General features: G+C 51.2%; 1 protein-coding gene across 1 annotated transcript in view; it reads left to right on the top strand.

Annotated features, from left to right (window-relative positions):
- LGR6 (leucine rich repeat containing G protein-coupled receptor 6) overlaps nt 1–19,836 on the top strand; it is a 155,373-nt gene that overhangs the window by 115,771 nt on the left and 19,766 nt on the right. The window contains exons 7-11 of the mRNA XM_053963709.1: nt 13,145–13,213; nt 14,884–14,955; nt 16,072–16,143; nt 17,134–17,202; nt 18,114–18,185. Coding sequence (XP_053819684.1) covers nt 13,145–13,213; nt 14,884–14,955; nt 16,072–16,143; nt 17,134–17,202; nt 18,114–18,185 — 354 coding nt within the window. The remainder of the gene's footprint in view (nt 1–13,144; nt 13,214–14,883; nt 14,956–16,071; nt 16,144–17,133; nt 17,203–18,113; nt 18,186–19,836) is intronic.

The raw sequence follows: 19,836 nt of genomic DNA, 5'->3' as shown, positions 1-19,836 counted from the left end.
TGTGGAGACGATTACAGTGTCCACATTTATCCTTGAACTCAAATTATGATTACATTCTGTTGACAGCACTTAGCACATTTTCTTGGCTTGTGGAGGCCAAACCATGCTCTCAGTTTCCCCGTGGGTGTTACCTCCTGGAAGGCAGCAGGATGGTAAGGGTTGGTGAAGACAGAAATTTCTCCAGGGTTCCTAAAATGAGTATTTGTGGCCAGATGCTGATTATAAACCAGGCACAATAGTTGAAGAACTGTAAAATTTGAGTGGAAAACATTGTTTCAGGTTTTTCAGAAGAGCCTGGGAAGTTTTAGGTGCAAAAACCTCTGTCTCCCTAAGGGAAATATTTCTTCTCATATTCAGCTAGACACGAAAACATCTATTTTTATTAAATGCCAAAACCCTAAGAGAAGCAGCAGGCACTGCCCCGTGCAGTTCGCAGCAATGTGTGAACTGCGTAAGTACAACTGCACTGCTCACCTGCTCCAAGTCCCAGCATTTCTGCAAAAACAGATCCCAGTGGAGCATCTTTGTTCTTGGAGAGGGCTTGGCACTGATATTTCAGGAGGGCAGCAAATCTAGAAAGAGGTGAAGCCAGATGAATTACTTCACATTTCCCTTGCACTGACCTGCAGCTTCTGCGGACAAGTCAGCTCTGCCAAGTGCACAGCAAGAGCAGCTCTGTATTCTCCACTGATGGGGGGACAGGCAGATGTGCAGCACCCACCACGTTTCAATGAGTCAAACACCAGCATGAAACTGAAGAAAGCAGCTCCAAGAAAATTTTCTCTGTCAGGGCAAGACCTGGCTGCTCCCCAGCCGCCCCCCCAGCCTTCTCTTCCTGGCAGGTAGACTGGAAGCAACTCAGAGCAGCCTGGGCCACGTTCCAAAGGGGTTTCGAAACAGCCCCGTAAACCAGTGAGATTCCCTCTCCAGCTCCCATCAACCTGAGAGATGACACAGAATAACCCTGCAGGGCTGTGGGAAGAAGCCCCAAGCCGAGCCATGAAACCAGGGTTGGAGAAGCCTGGCATTTTTTAGCCCTTTCCCAAAGACATGGAGTGAATAAGAGTGTAAATATCCTGATGTGACACATTCCTCCCGTAGCCCGTCTGGGTAACGGCCTCGATCCTCCACACAAGGTGTAAGGTGGGGGGATGCCCACAGGGAATGCAGTGAGGAGCCAGCACTGCCCTGCTGGGCATGGAGACATAAATACCAAGGGAAGGGCATCCATCACCCATTGGCATGGGCTTGGCTTGTGGCCAAGGTGAATGTTTGGACCATGGCAAATGGCCTGGCACAGCGGGGTGAGGGCATCCTGAGAGGGTGAGGAGTGGGGAGGTGAAATGAAAAAGAGTCGAGAGAAGCACCATCTTTTGCAAGAAGTAGGTGCAAGGCATGCCAAGAGCAGAGGCTGCAGACACAATGCTCTTTGCATTGCTTCCCTGTTCCAGATTTGCCCTGTCAGTCCTGCCCCGTGGTGTATCGTCCTTTGGGATGTGTAACACCTGCTGAAAACATCTGGCAGCATCACCTGTTCCTGCCATTTGGATGGAAAGATCTTGACTTCTACATATCCTGATTATCTTAGACCTAATTGCTCAGTCTTTAACAAAGCAGCAAGAAGGGCAAGGGGTTCAGACATCTTCTAGTGCGAGGTGTCGCTGCCCATGGCAGGGGCTTGGAATGAGATGATCTTTAAGGCCCCTTCCATCCCAAACCATCCCATGATTCTGTGATGAGATTTGCTGTGTATCATAAGCCTGGTGAGTAGAAGTGTTATGGGAAAGCTGATGGAAGGAGCAGTTCAGCTGCAGTCAGGAGCATCCCTGCAATGACAGAGACTGATTCTTGGGAACACCCGACCTTGTGCTCAGGGCTGGGGCAGAGTGCTGGGGAGAGCGTGGCTGTGGTTTCAGAGGAACAGCAAGGGAAAACTGCCAGCCAAAGGCCGGCCTGGTGCTAACACAGGGGCCAGGTTCCCCACTGCTCTGTGAGGAAAAGATTTCTCATGAGGGGATGGATCCCTGTGACATCAATTTCCACAGGGAGGCTGCTCTCATGCCAAGGTTTCCTCCTTACCACCTTCACCTGGAAAGCTGAGCAGTGTCCTGAGGTCCCTGAGCTTTGCTACCAGTCTGAGCACAGTCTAAAGGCTGATGAACAATTGCCTCATACCTCAGAGTGCTCAACTTCAGCCTCATTAGATAGATTGTGGTAACACTGAATTTCTCCCTCTGTGACTCTGAAATATGAATATTTCATGGATCACAGCTGAAGGGGAATGAGTGAAGCCCCCCTGCATGACCAAGCTCCAGGTCACTGTTCTGTGCAGAGGGATGGAAGGGGAAGCTGACCTGAACCTGTGCAGCCACAGGTGCTTGAGCGTGTGTGTGTGTGCCTCAGAGACAGCCATGGCAGCTGAACCTCAGAGCTGGCCCCAAATTCCATCTCCAAACACCAGCACACACAGACCATCATTTAGCATTGCCTTCCCTGCTATTAGGCAGCCCTCATGGCAGAGCAGACCCCAGAGAGCAAGAGCAGAGTGCACCTGGAAGGGGACAGAGGCTCCTCATGGATCTTCCCAAATCCTCCACCAAAGCAGTTGTGGAAGTGACTCATTGAAAATGCCCCTGGGATGGGATCTCTGCTTTGGAGAAAAGGGGAAAGCATTTTTTCTCCCATCAGACTATTTTGTCCAAGCAGGGAGAGAGGTGGTGGCCCTGGGGGCTGACTGTCACACACACACAGAGCAGGAATCCTGAGATGAGTCCCTGGGGGCTCTGGTACAAGGCAGGTGGGCAGCAGCAGTGGCTCTGGCAGGGCTGTGCTCTCAGGTGTGGCTCAGCTGGGCTGTCAGTGCCAAGCAGCACCCTGGCAAGGGATGTGCAGGGTCCCCCACCAAAACAACCATCTCACATTCCCCAACACCTGCTCAGAGCTCTGTCTGGAGCTGCTGAGGCAAAGGGAGAAATGCAAAAATCTCAGGGTCTGTGTCTCTGTGAAGTCTTGATGACCCCAAGATTGTAAAAGTCCTTTTTCTCCCAGCCCGAGCTGCCAATGAAGAGGTCTGGAATGCATCCAATTGCTTTTTCAAGGTTGTTTATTTCTTCTTATCTAAACATTCTTTCTCTGACCTGCCGTGGTCTGTCCCTAAAGGAAGCCATGGCCATCTGTGTGCCCTCTCGGGCAGTGTTTACCTTTTATATCAAAAGTTACATATACTATGTTTACAGTTTATTACCAATACCTAACATTTATGTTGGACAGTGTGTCCCTACCTTAAACCAATAGAAAAGTGCCACCATCACACCAAGACATGGAGGACAAGACAAAGAAGAAGGCGGCTAGGAAATGCCCAGATCCCTCCATCTTGTCCCCTGAACTACATTCTTAAAAACCCCAAAATTCTATTTTTCACCCTGTGTTAATTTCACTATCACACTATTCAAACCCTTGTGGCTTGTAATTCCTCATCCAAAGCTGACAGTTTTCCATGGGGTAAAATTGAAGCCACAGGTGTTTTTGACTTCATGCCAGGGTCTCTGAGATCCCTGCCAGGGTCTCAAGACATCCAGGGCAGCCAGAGGGATGTCCTGGACTCCAACACAAAAGTAAGAGCTGTGGCCCTGCCAGTGGGCCCTGTCAAGGATGAGGGCAGGGGCCAGGGTTCCCCTACCTTGGCACACTCACACAGACAGACCCTGGTGCTGGCAGAGAGCAGAAGCCTGTCCTGGCAGTGTCCTGCCTTCCCAGCCAGCCCCCAGCGGGGCCAAGGTGACTCCTGGGGCACAGGCAGGGCTTGGAAATGAATGGCTGCTCCCCAGGACCAGCTCCACATGCTGGAGGCCTCCGGGCTGCAGCCAAAATAGCAACAATCTGCCCCAGAAGTGCTGCTCCTCTGGGAAATCTCCAGCCTGTCTCTGACACGGATGTGCCCAGAGAGGCCACGCAGCCCTCGCCCATCCCCTCCACCTGGGATGACCCCGCTGTTTCCTATCTGCTGGATTCTCCCTCCCCATTGCATCCCTGCCAGCTCCTCCACCCATCACACAAAGGAGATAAATCACTTGGAAAGAGCAAATCTCCATTCATTTAAAAACCTTTTAATTTATTTTTTAAAAATTGCACTAATAAATTAGAAATGTCTCCCAGAACGGCTGAATCCAAAACCCTCTCGCTCCAGGCATTTTATCTGCCTAACCTTGCCTCACAGGAAATGCCCTTACCACAGAACCCGACTCATTATCTGGGTAATTAGTCAAGTCTGAAAATGCAGAGCAAAGCTGGAACCTACCAACTCCCCTGGAGAGTTGGATTTTCTATAGGAGAGAAAAAAAAAAAAAAAAAGAAAGTAAGAAAATTAATATAAAGTGCACCTTGGGCAATGAAGGCAGGAAGAAAGAAATGGGAAATATCTCCAGTACAGCCCATACAGGGGTTGTTTAACACTTTAAGGGCCAGGAAGGCTTTGCTGTTCTCCCACAAAACTGTCTGCCAAAAGCTACCTTGCTCCTCAAGTGGATCTCTCTCCATCAGCATGTTTAATTTGAAGCCTTTTGTGCAGACTCTTGATGTTAATGCCAAATCTGAACAATTCCCAAAGCAGCTGATGGATTTGACCCCTCAAGGACACCCTGTCTGCTGCACTGAGCTGCTCTGGTACTTCCTCAGCATCCTGATGCTCCAGTGTCAGCATGGGTCCCCAGGCAGCTCATCAGAGCTGGGTTGTGTGATCCAAAGCTTCACTGCCAGAGGATGGAAGGGACTTCAGGAGAGGCTCAGTGTCTTGGTTTGAAAAGCCAGGTGTCTGCTACGGAGGGCAGGAGCCTCCCTTGAAATGGAAAATGCAAACCCCCTCCCTCCGAATTATTATAATTTTGAAATTAAGGGGTTCTCAGGCAAAGATATGGGAATAGGAATAACAGTTTTTACCAGGAAAAAAAAATTAAATTGAAATGCAGTAACACAAAAGAACACTGCCAGAGTCAGAGCAGGCCCTGGCAGGCTGTGGGTCAGGGTGGTGGCAGCAGTGCCATTCCATGGGGGCTCAGCCCTCCTGCAGTGCCAGCTGTGCTTCTGCTGGAGCAGGATCCTGGACAAGGTTGGAGTTTTCCTCTGGAGCTCCACGGCTGCTGGGGATGGGCCTGGGCTTCCTCTGGGAATGCAGTGGGGCAGAAAGCTGCTCCTCTGGGAATGCAGTGGGGCAGAAAGCTGCTCCTCTGGGAATGCAGTGGGGCAGAAAGCTGCTCCTCTGGGAATGCAGTGGGGCAGAAAGCTGCTCCTCTGGGAATGCAGTGGAGCAGAAAGCTGCTCCTCTGGGAATGCAGTGGGCAAAGGCTGCTGTGCTGTTCCAAGGTCAGACTGGATCCAGGTAGGAATGCTTGGCTGCTCCCCCTGGGTGGAGCCTCTCCCCATGGGATGATGGAATTTTCTCAGCCATGCAGGGACACTCACTGGCCATGAACAGAAGAGATCTCCTGGAGGGAGGATTGGCTGTGGGAGAGATAAAGGAAAGTGCCCCATGAACAGCAGAGAATTGCCCCAGCTCTGACAGATGGGATAGAATGCACCCCCCAGCTGCATCTTGCAACCTAAGACACTGAGGGACCCAGATTGAGGGTACACTGAAAGGAAGGGGACACGTGGCTTTTTGGAAAGAGAGCCACAGCTCAGGGCCCTGGTTGCACGGGTCCCTGTACCCAGCCCAAGAACAGAGCTATAAAGTTCACTGACTGCTCTGATCACTGTGTAAGTGGAAAGTGACTTTTCCAAACAGTGAGAGTCACCTGTAAAACTGAACTGGCAAACACACCTGGCACTGACTAGGTGTCTCCTTGGGCCCTCCTCCCAGTTTGCTGCAGCTTCTCCCCCTCAGGCAGGAGCCTGGACTACCAGGAATGTGCCCTCCCTGGTGCAGCCCAGCTCTGAACCAGTCAGTACCTTGTAACTAGGCTGAGCTTTGGCAGAACACAAGCGCAGTCAGACACGATTTTTTGCAGGTTTATAAAGAAAAAAGAGATAAAGTGAAGGCAGTTCAGGTGAAAAGGTAGTTCTGGAGGTGCTGCACTTTTCCCTGGCCCCACTGTAAGGCTCATCTCTATCGCAGGACTCCCCCTGTTCTCCCTTTGCCCACCAAACCCTCACACCCCCTCTTGCACCTGGCCAGCTCTCCAGCCTGGCTCCCCCTGACACTGTTCTTGCAGCCTTGGAGGCACTGATCTTGCAGTGAACAACAGCACTGGGGCTCTCCAAGCTCCAACCTCTGAGTCTGCAGACATGCTGTGACCCATCACAGGTCCTCAGCTCCTCTGGCTCTTTGGGCCTCCTTTTGCCCAAAGCCTTTCCCTGTTGCCAGAGCCTTTCCTGGAGCAGCTGTCCATGCTTCTTCCTCCCGAGGCGTCTGATGTGAAGTGATGCCTGTGCAGAGGGAGGAGCAGTCCTTGCAGGCAGCAGAAGGGCAGCAGAGGCAGCTGGGGGCACGTTTTCACCATGCATGTGCTGATGCACGGGAGCTCCATCCCACACTCCCTCCTGCCAGCAGCAGAGCTCCAGGGGCTGATCCCCAGCCACTTGTGCACCTTGGGGAGCTGGTAGAAATCCCCAGCTTCTTTCCTGCAGTTGGGGAATGCTCTGCTGTAGACCAGGCTTCCCTGAGCTTTGCCTTCCTCTCCAGCCTGGCAGAGAGCCATCTCCTCCCTGCCTGCCTCCTGAGCCGTCAGCTCCCCAGGGGATTCTGTGTGTCCCGGCACCGAGGTCCTTTTGTGTCTGAATGTGCATGGCAGAGTGTTAAATACATCAAACGTTTATCCATCACCTCTGTCAGTCAGAGAGCAGACAGGAGTCCTGGGTGCAACAGCCACACGCTGGACACTGCTGGGATGTTCAGTGGAGATCAGAGCTGCACTGGGAGGGACTGGTGGCTGCAGGGGTGCAAGGCACAACCCACAGAGAGTCCCCCTGCCTCAGCAATGGACCATCAGTGCCACAGAAGCCCTGTAAAGTGCTGCAGCACCCAATCAGTGAGAGGCTGAGACGTTTCCAGGCCATTTCAGAATGAATCCTTGTTCAGAGACTGTTCTTGCTCCTGGCAGGAGTCATGTACCCTAAATACCTGGCAACCTTCCCACAGTGGGCAGCCCATCTCTGCTCCTTTGGGACACACATGCACTCCTCAAGTTCCATCATAGCCTGCCTCCTCCTTATGACTTGCAAAAAAAGGGGGTTTCTAGGACATGATTAATGTCCCAGTGAAAACGCTGACCCTAGCAGGTGAATTCCGCGGTGGGTCTTGCCTCTCTGCAGTGCATGTGAGCATCCCCCTCTTCCTTTAGGGGCTGGGCACATTGCCTGGAGCCAGACAAGTGCTCTGGGTCCTTTCACATCCCCCTTCCCTCCTCTCACTCCTTTTAGGCACTGGCAGCATCTCATCCCCCCGGGCCAAGCTGGCCGAGGGCAGACACACGCTGCTGCCACTGCCAGGAGAGTGGGCTTTGGGCTGGTGCTACCCAACAGGAACTGTTGCAAGCATTCAGAAAACCACTTAGGGTGCTTAGGGACATGTTTTAGTACGGGGTTAATAATTGGACTCAATGATCTTGGCTTTTCCAACCTTAATGAATCTGTGATCCCATAAAATACGGCACCTGATTGTGCAGTTATTTTTCATATTTGAACTGATCTGGCAGCTCAGCCACAAGCCATGACTGGATGTATGGAGTCTGGGTAAAGCTGTCTGCTCAGTACTGGGCAAGAAGTCAAACTACATGGTCACCATGGCCCCCTTGGGCTTCCAGACTACCAATTAAATCATTTCCACTGCTTGATTTGCCCACAGTAACCAGCACAACTAGCAGAGGCAGCAATTACATTTACTGGCAGCTTGATGAGGTGCCAGCACAGGACAGGTGGAAATGCAGGTCCTCAGAGGAGGCTGCACAAAGTCCCCTCCAGGCACCATGGTAACATCTCCAACTCCACTGGGACTGAAATAGTCAGCAAATGTCCCATCTACAACTTCTAATCTCACTTCATCTTCAGGTTTATTAGCTGCAAATTTGTGGTGTTTTGTGGCTTATGGAAGAATTTATAGTACTATATAATTCTTTTTTTTCTTTTTTGGCTTCCTGTGTGGAACCACTAATAGTCCCTAACAGGCAGAAAATTGACCTGAGACTCTTTCCCCTCCTTCTCTCCTTTTGGCACGACTGAAGATATTAATAGTTCCAGGCTGCTTGCTGTCAGCTTCAAATCACCCTGGCAGTTAAAGCCCAAAATAACTGGGCCTTTGATGTCAACTTACTTTTATTTCTAAATAAACAACAGTGTTGGTTAAGATCTTCCAAATATGAAGCTATAGGCTCCCTCTAGCAATAAAAACAATGGAAAGCCAGCCAGTTCACTGTGTCTTGGGCAGACTGGGTGACCTTTCATCTCAAGTAGAAGAACAGACAAGGTTCCTCTTGCCATCCCACTGCCATGCTGGAGCTGGTAACTTTGAGCCTAGCTGAGGAAAGGGATTATTCATAGCCATTGCTCTTGCACATCAGTTCTGAACCTTTTGCCTGACTCATTTTGCTTTCAAAGGCCCTTGTTAATGGGGAAAACTCCCTTATGTCATGCTTATTAATTTTTGGTTTTGTTGTTGTGAGGCTTCCCTATTGCTTGGCATAGCCACGGCCGTGCTGTGTTGCCATCCTTCCACCAAGTAACGCTGCCATTGATCTGCTCTGTGCCAAAAAGGACAGCACTCCCCAGCCAGGAAAGCCCACGTCACACACAAAGTGACAGGAGAGCAGACAGGAGCCCTGGGTGCAACAGCCACACACTGGACACTGCTGGGACTTTCAGTGGAGATCAGAGCTGCACTGGGAGGGACTGGTCAGACCCAGAGCTGGGGCAGCTCTGCCAGGTCTAGCTCCCTTGGGCCAAGAGGCCTCCTGGGCCGCCCCAGCCCGTGCCACAGCAGTGCAGTGGGGACAGTGAAGTGGCTTTTTGCAGCTTTTCCTGCTTCATTCCAAATCTGGAAGCAGTGGGGAAGTGGCAGAGTGTGGAGCTAGGGAAGCAAAGCATTGCCCAAGTACCTCAGATAAGGCAGGGAGAGGAAGGGAACCCTTCCAGGTGTTTGCTCCAGCACCTCCGTTTCCTTCATCTACCACCTCCTGGACAGGGTTTGTGATTGATGGGCAGTTCACTGACATGCTCAGGAGAGGAAATTTTGTTGCCACTGGAATTAAAAAGCAAAATCATTCCTGAGCCACTGAGTCACGAGTCCTTCCAATCTGCCTTGACCCTGTGTGGGGAGGAAGCTCTGGAGATCCACCAGCAGGCACATGGGCTGGGCCAAATTCCCCATGGGACAGCAGGCAGAGAGGAGATGCCTGGGCCAGATGGAGCCTGACAGCACCTGTGGAAAGACCTGAGGACTGGATTTCACTAAATGAACAGAAACTTCCCCACTGACAGGAACAGCCTGGTGAAGGTTGAATGCTGTTCCTGGGTTATTGCTTGGACCAGAGCCCAACTCCAGTTCTGTGAAAGAAGAAGAAGGGACAGGGAAATTTTTTTTCATATCATGGTTTGGGTCTGGGCTTTGGGAAGAGTGGCTCCACTGCAGGGAAGAGATGGCACCTGAGGACCATCCTGAGTGCTGGTTTCTTCCAGCCCCCTCCAGGAAGCTGAACCCCATGAACTGGGCAGAGCTTGGCCAGGAGCTGCCCTGGGGACAAGTCAGGGCAGTGAGAGCAGCACGAGATCCAGAGCAGCCACCTGTGAGCAGCACCCAGGGACCTGCTCCCCACAGCAGCTGGGTTCTTTCCAGGAGGGAGGCTCACCTCCCCAAAACCCAGGAAGCACGGGCAGGAGCGAGCACAGGCACATTGTCTCCTCTGAACAGAACACAGAACGGGGCTGCTGGCAACCAGGATGCAGCAGCATGACTACACCTGGTTGCATTTCCACTTTCCAACAAGCCCAGTGTCTGCCAGCATTCCAAGATGGGCTTTTACCCAGCAGGAGCTGCTGAACACAATGAATGCTCTTTGTATGTGTCAAGTGCAGAGGGGAGGGAGGCCCCAGGATGCTGCCAGGGCTGGGAACGGTGTGTGTTCGCTCAGGAAGAGCTGGTCCTGTACATACTTGCTCACATGCGGAGGTACAAACAGAACCTTCATCTGCTGATGAAAGACCAGCCTGCCTGGAAGAGGTGCAGGCTGGAAAGGAAACACATTTTTAAAGACAGGAGCAAATATTACAGCACGATGAATTATTCCTTGTAAATAATACTGGTTGCAGATCTAAGATCCCTTGTTCTGCAGTGAATCACAGGTGAGCCAAGGCTCCTCTCTGCTGGGCAATATTTTCCATCTGTTGGCAGCCTACAGAAACAGCCTTGTGCCATCACAGGAAGCCTCCACAGTGGCAGTGACACTGCAGGGATGGGCTGAATGTCACCCGGGGCTGGGGCTCACAGTGCCTCTTCTCCAGGGACCATCCCTTGGCATCACACAGGCTCATCCTGGGCCCAGTTTGTGGTGCAGGGGAGGAAAGGGGCACAGGCAGACACCCAGCTTAGAATGACCTCTGCAGCTTCCTGCTCCCTGTGGAATCTCCCTCTAATTTCAGGGAGTCACTGCAGGGTGAAATTTTTAAAGGTATTATGCACCTTATGTGCATAATTTGGGGCTGTCAGTCGACTTAGGCTGCTAGTGCCTATGATTTCAACCAGTGCAGGGATCTGGAGGTTAATCAGATTTGACTGATGCTTTGAAAATGCCCAGTGGGGTCCTGCCTGCACTTCCCATTGCTTGTTCACTTGGGAAATCCACTCCTGTATCTTCCTGAGCAGCAGAGAAGAGACATATCATTAATCATCCTGCCCCTGGTAACAAACCTGTGCAGTGAGAGCCCTCAGCCAGGCCCTGATGGAACCTGGCAGGTGCCATCTACAGACACTGGCCAAGAGCACCCAAGCAGCTGACAGGGAGCTACAAGCAAAGAGTGAGGCTATGAGCAGTCATGTGTTGGGCTATTTACCCTTGAACAGATCAATTTGGGCTCAAGCAGGGAAGTCTGAGGAAAACCACTGATCTGCTTGGAGCCAGATGAGAACAGAGTGTGTCAGATCAAGTTCAGGGAGAGGCAGAGCTCCCCTGCCTAATAGATGTGAGGAGGGGACACCAGTCCTGTCCCACTCCTGGGCCCTGGGATAGGCACAGCAGCCTCAGGCACTGCAGGGTGGGCAGCGGGCAGGCAGAGCTCAGGGTCTCACTGCCAGCCCTGTGCTCCTTCCCTGCTGATTGCCAGCACTGCCAGCTATCAGACATGAACCTTTCCTGGGTCCTACAGGAGCAGGATTCATCTGCTCCAATCTCTACACAGAGTACCAGCATCCAGATCCCGGTGTGACAGGAGGAGGGAAAACTGCCCTCAGCGTCAGGGGACAAACCCTGCCAAACCAGGACCTGCCACAGCACCTGGGCTTCTCAGGGAATCCAGCAGCAAGGTCTGGTGTGGACCTTGTCAGAGCTAAACGTGACAAAATCCGCCCACAACAAACTCATTCCATATTTTTCTCTTGGGTTTGTGCCCTATCTTGTAATTCTGTGATAAGCATTCCCTAAGACATAAATCATATAAACTGGAAGTCCTGGAAGGACCTATTTGGAGAGACTCTCTGGGTTGATTTCCCATGTAAACACCTTCAGGGCAAAGCTGAGCTGGTGCCATGGAGTCGTTCCCAAGCAGGGGCACTGGTAGTGAGAGAAGACGTAAGAGACAAGGGGGCCAAGAGAGATCATAACATAATGACCATGCCTGGGCCCAGAGGATGAGAATTACAGGGTAATTGGGCAGCAGCCCATTGCTGTGTAAATGCTCAGTTATTTCTGTTCCATAAACCACAATCCAGGTTACATGGTAATTACTATGAGGTTCATTAAGTGTAATTATACAGTAATCTCCAGGAGCCAGTAATCATGTTCCAAAGTATCTACCACTTAAAACTTGGTGAGTGTCATGCAGGTAGGAAGCAGTGGCATGGCTTTCAGTGAATTGCAAAGTGGGATGGCCAGGATAGGGTCAAATGTTACTGTGACAGCTGAAATTGCCTTCCAAGGAGAAAGCTGGGCATGCACGAGAAGTGCTGCACACTCAAAGCCCAGCCAGTCTCCATGGGCACCCTCCAGCCAACTGCAGGATTGGTGCCTTTGAAGGGCTGCTCCTCCCAGGTTGCCAGCAGTGCCCCAAAAGTCATATAAATCCTTTTCCAGAGGTTAAGCCCATCCTTGGAGAACAAACACAACTCCTGAGATTTCATTCAGACTCAGATGTCTCTCTTAGTTGCCAGGTCGGGGTGGGTAAATTCTACACTTGTGATTATAACCAATGCAGTATATTTTATTTATTTTACTACACAGCCAATTAGACAATGCTCAACTGTGTCAGTACTTCTTGCACATCACTTCCAGCTTTGGCTCATAGATTCCAATGTGGGGTTGGCCGCAACCATCAGAAGAAGACTCTTCCCACAGACTCCTCTTCTCACTGTTCCCAGTGACAGCATGTCCCAGTGGCAGGGAGACCCAGTGTCCTCAAGAGGGGGAATGAGGACTGTCCCCACTGAGGGAATGGTCCCTGATCCCCTCTGCACCACAGAGCAAGGGGGCCCAGAGAAGCCTGTCTTGGGCCCCACACAACTGACACTATTCGTGTTTCTTGTCCTTCAAAGAACCCCATTTTGACCTGGAAAGGCAAGAAAAAATACTCAGAGCCAAAGGCCCAGGGCTGAGCTCCTGGGAGAAGGGACCAGGGCCCTCAGGAGATGGGGAGCAGCAGCACTGCCCAGTGCTGGGCACGGGGCACTTGGCAGGGAGGAGCCCCGTGGCAGCAGCCATGGCTTGCATGGCTCTCACCTGACAGTGCTCCCAGCAGGGAATATTCCTGCTGCAATATTCCTGCTGCAATGTTCCTGCTGCAATATTCCTGCTGCAATATTCCTGCTGCAGGAATGGGTGAGATTGTGTTTCCAGGCAGTGGCTGGATCAGCGTGGTAGGAAAAACCATCTCCCATGTTAACGATTATGGCTTCAAAGGTCAAGTTCCTTCAGAAATGTTAATGAATGTATTTTCCTTCTCTGTCTTTCAGGGATCTGAACTACAACGAGCTGCTGGAATTCCCCGGGGCTATCAGGACACTGGGCCGACTGCAGGAGCTGTAAGATTTTCCACTTATTTCTTTTCAAACCCACTCCCTGTGGGAGAGTGACCAATAAAGCATCGTGTGTGCGGTGACTTGAGGAGAGCACTCTGTCCCAGCCTTTCTTTTCCTCCCCACCACTGTCCACTGCATCAAAGCAGTTTATCCCCTCAATTTCCATCAGCCCTGACCACCTCCCCATCACCTCGGAGGGCAGTGGGAGTCTCTGCCAGCCTTGGAGCAGGTTCCTCCTACTGCTCCTCACTCTCCTGTGGCATCTCAGGGGCTCAAATTCCATCTGTTCTCTGGCTGCTTCTGATGTCCATTCCCCAGCTTGGGACCACAGCCTGGACTTAGCCATGTTATTGCGAGGCCACAGTTTCTGCAGGCACTGTGCCACCTTCTCTAATGCAAAGAAACTGTTTTATCTCCCTTAGGATAAATTTATAATAGGGAATTACCAACGTTTATGACCATTTTAGTGGATAGCTTGCCTTCCTCTAATTGGTCAGCCTGGGAGACACTAAAAATAAGAAACCATCCCACTTATCACCCACAAACTAGAAGCCCCAGGGTGGGGTGAGTTGATGTAGATCCACATTTCCTGTGTCACACTGGTGCCAGGCTGGGGTGGGGCAAAAGCAGCTGCTCTCGTGTTTCTGGGAGCCTTGGAGTAAAAATCTGATACTACTTTTTCCTTTACTGGAAGAATTCTCATGAGATTTCTCTGTTCAGCCCAGATACTATCATTATTCTCACCTTCGAAATGAGAATAAGATCCTTAATCCCCTCCAAGATGGCTTTTGACATGCCTTCACTAAAGAAGAGGCAAATTCCAAACAGTCATCAACTAATCACCTGCTCAGACTCCTCTGGGATAAACAACTTGGGCATCACCCAGAGCTTGGTCTTAGTCCTGGACACAGGAATCTGAGACTGCCTTTGCTGTACAGGAGGTCAGACTGTGGCCACAGAGCTCTCTTCTGATGTCACAGAATTCACAGAATCACCAGGTTGGGAGAGACCTTAAAGATCATCAAGTCCAACCCAGCCCCAACACCTCAGCTAACCCCTGGCACCCAGTGCCACATCCAGGCTTTGTTAAACACACCCAGGGGTGGTGACTGCACCACCTCCCCGGGCAGCCATTCCAGAACTTTTATCACTCTTTCTGTAAAAAACTTCTTCTTTATATCCAACCTATATTTCCCTTGATGCAGCTTGAGACTGTGTCCTCTGGTTCTGTCAGTTGGTTCTCAAGCTTAACCAAAAATATCCCAGCTAAAGCTACAAATCCTTTAAAGTCATGTGGGCCGGTAATTCCTGGCACACTCTGGTCAGCAGCTGTGGAGCTGTAATGGAAACAATCCACAAAAATTGTAGTTCTTGGTGGATAGAAAATATTGTCTTTGGTTTGTTTCTGTTTCCTGACCTGTAAAGTGTTAAACCTGAAGTCCTTGTACCCTCAGTGGGGTTGGTGGAATCACATATGGAGCACCCAGAGAGTAAATGCAGCAGATTTTGTCCTGCCAAACCACAGACCTTGTTCACCTGCTGGGATGATGCTGCACCTGGGAAGGAGCCTATATCTCCTATTTGATGAATATTTTGAAGGCTCTCTGGCTTTAAAAGTGCTGAGAAAAGAAGGTTAATTTAATTAATATCAAGATATTTGTTTCTCCCAACAGTGGTTTTCACAACAACAACATCAAAGCTATTCCGGAGAACGCATTTGTTGGGAATCCCCTCCTCCAAACAATGTAAGAAAATTAAGTAATGTTTCCTACATCTTTATATTGCCCAGAAAGGGGCATTTCCTGACGTCTTTAGTTGGGATTTCTGACAGTGGTCAAATGACAACAATCTGATATTTGCTATCCGTGTGCCAAAGCAGGCTGAAATTGCTGTGGGTTCTCCTTTCCCTGCAGCTGACGTTTGCTGCAGCAGGGGCTGATAGCAAGGAAGGAACAAAACACAGGTGCTCTGCATGGAAACCACCTAAGCCCTGGTTGATAGCTGTTGTTTATTTCTTGTGCTCAGAAAAGCTGCTGGCCAGCCACAGCAGCAGCTACACGTGTCAGAGAGCTGGGATTCCAGATCCCTGCATGTCTGCCCACACCTGGGGACACAAAGCTCTGCAGATAAACACACCCAGCTGTCAGGTCATTTCTGCTCTGACCCAGGCACAGCTGGTGATTTTTGGATACTTCTCTGAACCACACAGATATAGAAAATCATGTGACAAAGGTTCTGCTTGTCCAAACTGGACTTAAATTATAGAAATACCAATATCTGGAAAGCCATGGTGACACTGGGTGAAACCATTCACTGCTCCAGCCAGGACAACTGCTCGCTTGGGCAGCATCCACAGGGGTGATGATGGGGGCCCATACACCCAGAATGTTCATCTCTCCATTGCATCTGCCCATCTAAAGTCTTCCACAGTTAGTGGGGGGGAAGTGCTTCTTGTAGGAGGTGAACTCAACTCCTCCCATGTCTCACTGGGTCTTAGAAGAGCTCGCTTCACTGACTGTGACAAGTGGGAAAGGTACTGGTGCTGTGTGTGAGACCACAGGAGGTGTCCTCCAGTGCGAGGCATTTCTCACTAGGACTGAAGAAGGGTTTTACACCTTTCTAGCCCATCTGGTTCAGCAGGACCCCAAAGGGCCCATTCAGAGCAGCAGGAGATCTCAGTTGTACCAATGTCCAGCCAAGAGGCCAGTGGGAGAGCCTGTGGTTATCTGGGGACAAGAATTCCTCAGAGCACAGCAGCACCTCCTGCATGGCCTGCTGCTGGTAGCTCTGAGGCTCTTGACCTGTAACAGCATCTTCTCTTTGTGTGCAGCACTCTGACCTGTTCCTCTTTCCCATTGCAGCCATTTTTATGACAATCCCATCCAGTTTGTTGGACAGTCTGCTTTCCAGTACTTGCCAAAGCTCCACACTCTGTAAGTTCACCGAGCACATCCCCAGAGAGGTAACATCCAAGCTCCAAGCCCTGTGTACTGGGCACCTTTGTGGCCTCCTCCCTCCCTTTTTTCAAGAGCCCCTGTGCCAATAGAGGACCATGAAGCCACTCTGTTGTCCAACCCCAAAGGCTACTCCAAGGAGTAGACACTGTAGTGTTTTCTTCTGAGCAAGGATAATTTTGAAAAGGGCATTTTGGAGGCAGCCACTAATTCCTTCTCCCCACACAGCTGACAGGCACTGAGGCTTTCCAGGGTCTCCACAGCTGTGCCAGGAGCAGCAAAGTGCCACACACAAGTGCCACAGCTTTTTCTGCTGTTGCATAATTGCCCAAACAGAAGGACACTGAAGGCATCTGCCTTCCTCCACAAGATGGAGAAGTGCACTGCTGGGCAGCCAGCAGTGGCAGTGCTTCCTTCACGTGTTTGGCCCTGGGCCTGCTCCAGGGCCACCAGCACAGGCTGAGCACCACCTGAACCACAACAGCTCCCCCACACTGGCATTTCAGCCGACCTGTTGTGGCACAGCACTAAAATACTGAGGCAGAGGCAACCTCATAAATCTCTATTTATAAGCCTCACCCAGGCACATAAAATAAATCATTCAAATAGCCCTGCATTCTTTAAATCCAAATGCATAGACCCACGGAGGTTTGGGTGGGATGCCCTGCTTACATTCCCCATGGTAATTGTTTGGGGTTTTTTTTTATCTAATTTGGGTAGAGATTGTGCCAAGAATGTCAGTGGCTGGGAGAGGCTTTGAGCTTGCCAAGTCTCCTTGCATGGAAGTGCCCAGCTCCATCTCGCTGTATCCGCACGGCGTCTGCTCCAGCCACAGGGACACGCTGGAGCTGGGCCTTGATCACATCTGGGTGTGAGGAAGCAGATTTGCCACCAAGGTCTGGAACCTTGGGCAGCTGCACGTGCCTCCAGGTGCTCTGCCCACCTCACTTCACCCTGGTTTCTCTGCAGGTCACTCAACGGAGCCACGGACATCAAGGAATTCCCGGACCTTAAAGGCACCACCAGCCTAGAAGTTTTGTGAGTGGCACCTCTGTCCCTTTTACCCTGCTAGCTGTGCTCTTCCTCCTCCAAGGTGGCCCAGGCTGTTTCAGTGAGGACAACTTTCCCAGTGCTGTGCAGTGTTCAGCTCTGCCTCTCCCTGGTCGCTCACCCTTCTGCTTCGTTTCACCCCTGTGGCTCCTGAACACAGCTTTCCTCCCTGTGAGTGGCTCTCTTGGTATTCTTGAGTGTGCTCCAGTCTTTTGTTTGTTTTTTTTTTTCTTCCTTCCCTCCTGCACCTGTGAAGGAGCCTGGAGCAGTGCTTCTGCTGCACCCCAGTGCCTCTGCCCATACTGGAGCCAGCACCGTGGTGCAGTTCAGGAAACATCTGCCACTGGAGCTGGGGCTCCTGCAGCTGCTCTGGTCCCCTCCCCACACCCCCAGGGCCTTGGAGGACACGCTGCCCCTGGCCACACACGGTTCTCCTCTCCCAGACACCGGTCCCCACACTGAGCCCAAACTAGGAGCAGCCCTGGCCAGGCCTGGCCCTGCCGTGTCTCAGGGACACAGGGACACTCCATCCATCCCTCTTACACAGCCTCTGAGGCAGTCCTGGCTCCAGGCCTGTCCAGCCTGGACAGTGGGAACAGGGATGGCAGAGCATGCTACAGAGGCCACCGCCACCTGCCCCCAACAAGGCCAAGGACAGCTGTGAATTCAGTACTCAGCAGTGGCCCAGAACTCTTCACAGGCACATTCACTTTAGCCAGGTCCAGCAGCAGTGCCTGTTTCCAAAACTGCCAGTATTTTATCCTCTCCACGTATTTTATTGCCCTACTGATATTATCTCTCCTGCCACTATCTGGAACTGGCAGCTGGGCTTCTGGGTCACAGAGTCTGGGTGCTCGCTGTCAGCAACACCATTTCTTCTCTCTCCTCCATCCCTCTAGGACCTTGACCCGGGCAGGAATCCATTTCCTCCCCAGAAGGATGTGCCAGCAGCTGCCCAGCCTCCGAGTCCTGTGAGTAACCTGTGTCTCTGTCCTGCCTGGTCCTTACAAAATGCCCTCAGGAACTGGGCTTTCCTTTTGTCTAGCTCAGGGAAAGGACCAGCTGTGGAAGACCATCCTGTGGTTCTTGTTCCCGTCATCTTTTCCATGCAGAAATCACCACCTTCTTAATCACTACTTTGAGCTCTTGCTTGTTCTTCATCTTGCTGCTTCATCGCAGCGTGCTGCTCTGGTCCCAGGGCTGCAGTCAGGCACATCCTCCTTGCTCTGCACCAGCAGGAACTGTCCCCTCCCTGTGCAAGGGGAGCAGAGAGAGCACAAAAGGAGATGGGTAAGAATGGCCACAGCTCCCAGTTGAGCAGAAGCTCTTAGCCCAAAAGCAAGGGGGAAATCACCCTCACCCTCTGCCCCAGCCTTGGCTCATTGCAGTTGGAGCTGCAGCAAGTGCCATCATCTGGAGGAAGGATCCTGTTCATAACCCAGGAGAGATCAGGTCTGACCTGATGGAGACCTGTGAGGCCACAAGGCCACATTTCCTCACGTGGGGCAGCAAAGCCAGATCAGGGTTTTGCTCCATCTCTGTTTCATTGGCTCTGCCTGCTTAGCCAGGCACTGAATGATGCTGGGGGGTCATGCTTTCTCCTTTAGCTTGGTACATGATGAAATCAACATCTCAGAAAGGTTCTGCATCATCTCAGGAATCACACCCCTGGTTCCTGAGATCCCCAACTATGTTTGCAGTCAAAGACATCCTCAGGAAATGAGTCATGAGCCAGATTTATACAAGTTTGCAGCCTTAGGGCAACAACAGGCTTGCCTCTCATCAGTCTTTATACAAGCAAGCTGAAAAAGAAAACAAGTTTGTTCCAGGAAAGCAACAGGAGTGAATTCTTGATCACAGAAATTGGAAACAAGAGTAAAACATAAAAATAAAAGAAGACAATTTGTAACTTAGGAGATTACAGGCTTTTGGTTCCAGATGTCCCTGTAGGGAAGATCTCTCCTCTTTAGACATCTGGACCAATTCAATGGATGACTTGCTATGAAAGTTCAGCATTTGGACTGCCCCAGGCTGTTGGGTCCCAGACCTCTGTTTATGTTTGCAGTTATCAGACTGCAAGCCCTCACAGCAGAGCCTGTTCTTTGTGCCTACCCCCCACCACCATGTGGGAGAGTTTTATTGGGACACACCACCTTGTTCCTTGCCCCTTGCTCCTCTTTCCTAGTGAACATTCCTGACATTAATGGCATTGCTTTCAGAGTTTGGGGAGAGAGCACAAGGGCCAATGTTTGTGCATGTTTACATCTCTCTTGCCCTTGAAATGCCTTGGCCCCTCGTCCCCACAGAGCCAGTGGCTGTTCTCTGCCTGTCTCTGGGCAGCCATAGGGGCTATGGCTGTCACACATCTGACCATAAATGACACGGGTAAAGCTGCACTTCCAGGTGTGGATTCTCTGCAAGGATCCTGCACAGGGACTGTAGAGCCACTGCAGGGGCAGAGGGTCATGGCCATCCTGGGATGCCCCACACAGGCAGGGCAGCCTTTGGCATCAACCTGGCATCATCCTGCTGCTTTCATCCAGAGCTCCTGCCCAGGGCACAGATTTCATGTAGTCATGGTACATCCTGAGGTGGAAGGGACCCACAAGCATCATTGAGCCC

Source organism: Vidua chalybeata, chromosome 24 (genome assembly GCF_026979565.1).
Source record: "Vidua chalybeata isolate OUT-0048 chromosome 24, bVidCha1 merged haplotype, whole genome shotgun sequence".
Lineage (NCBI taxonomy): Eukaryota > Metazoa > Chordata > Aves > Passeriformes > Viduidae > Vidua > Vidua chalybeata.
Note: the sequence above shows the minus strand (reverse complement) of the source record. Positions and strands in the feature narration are given on the sequence as shown.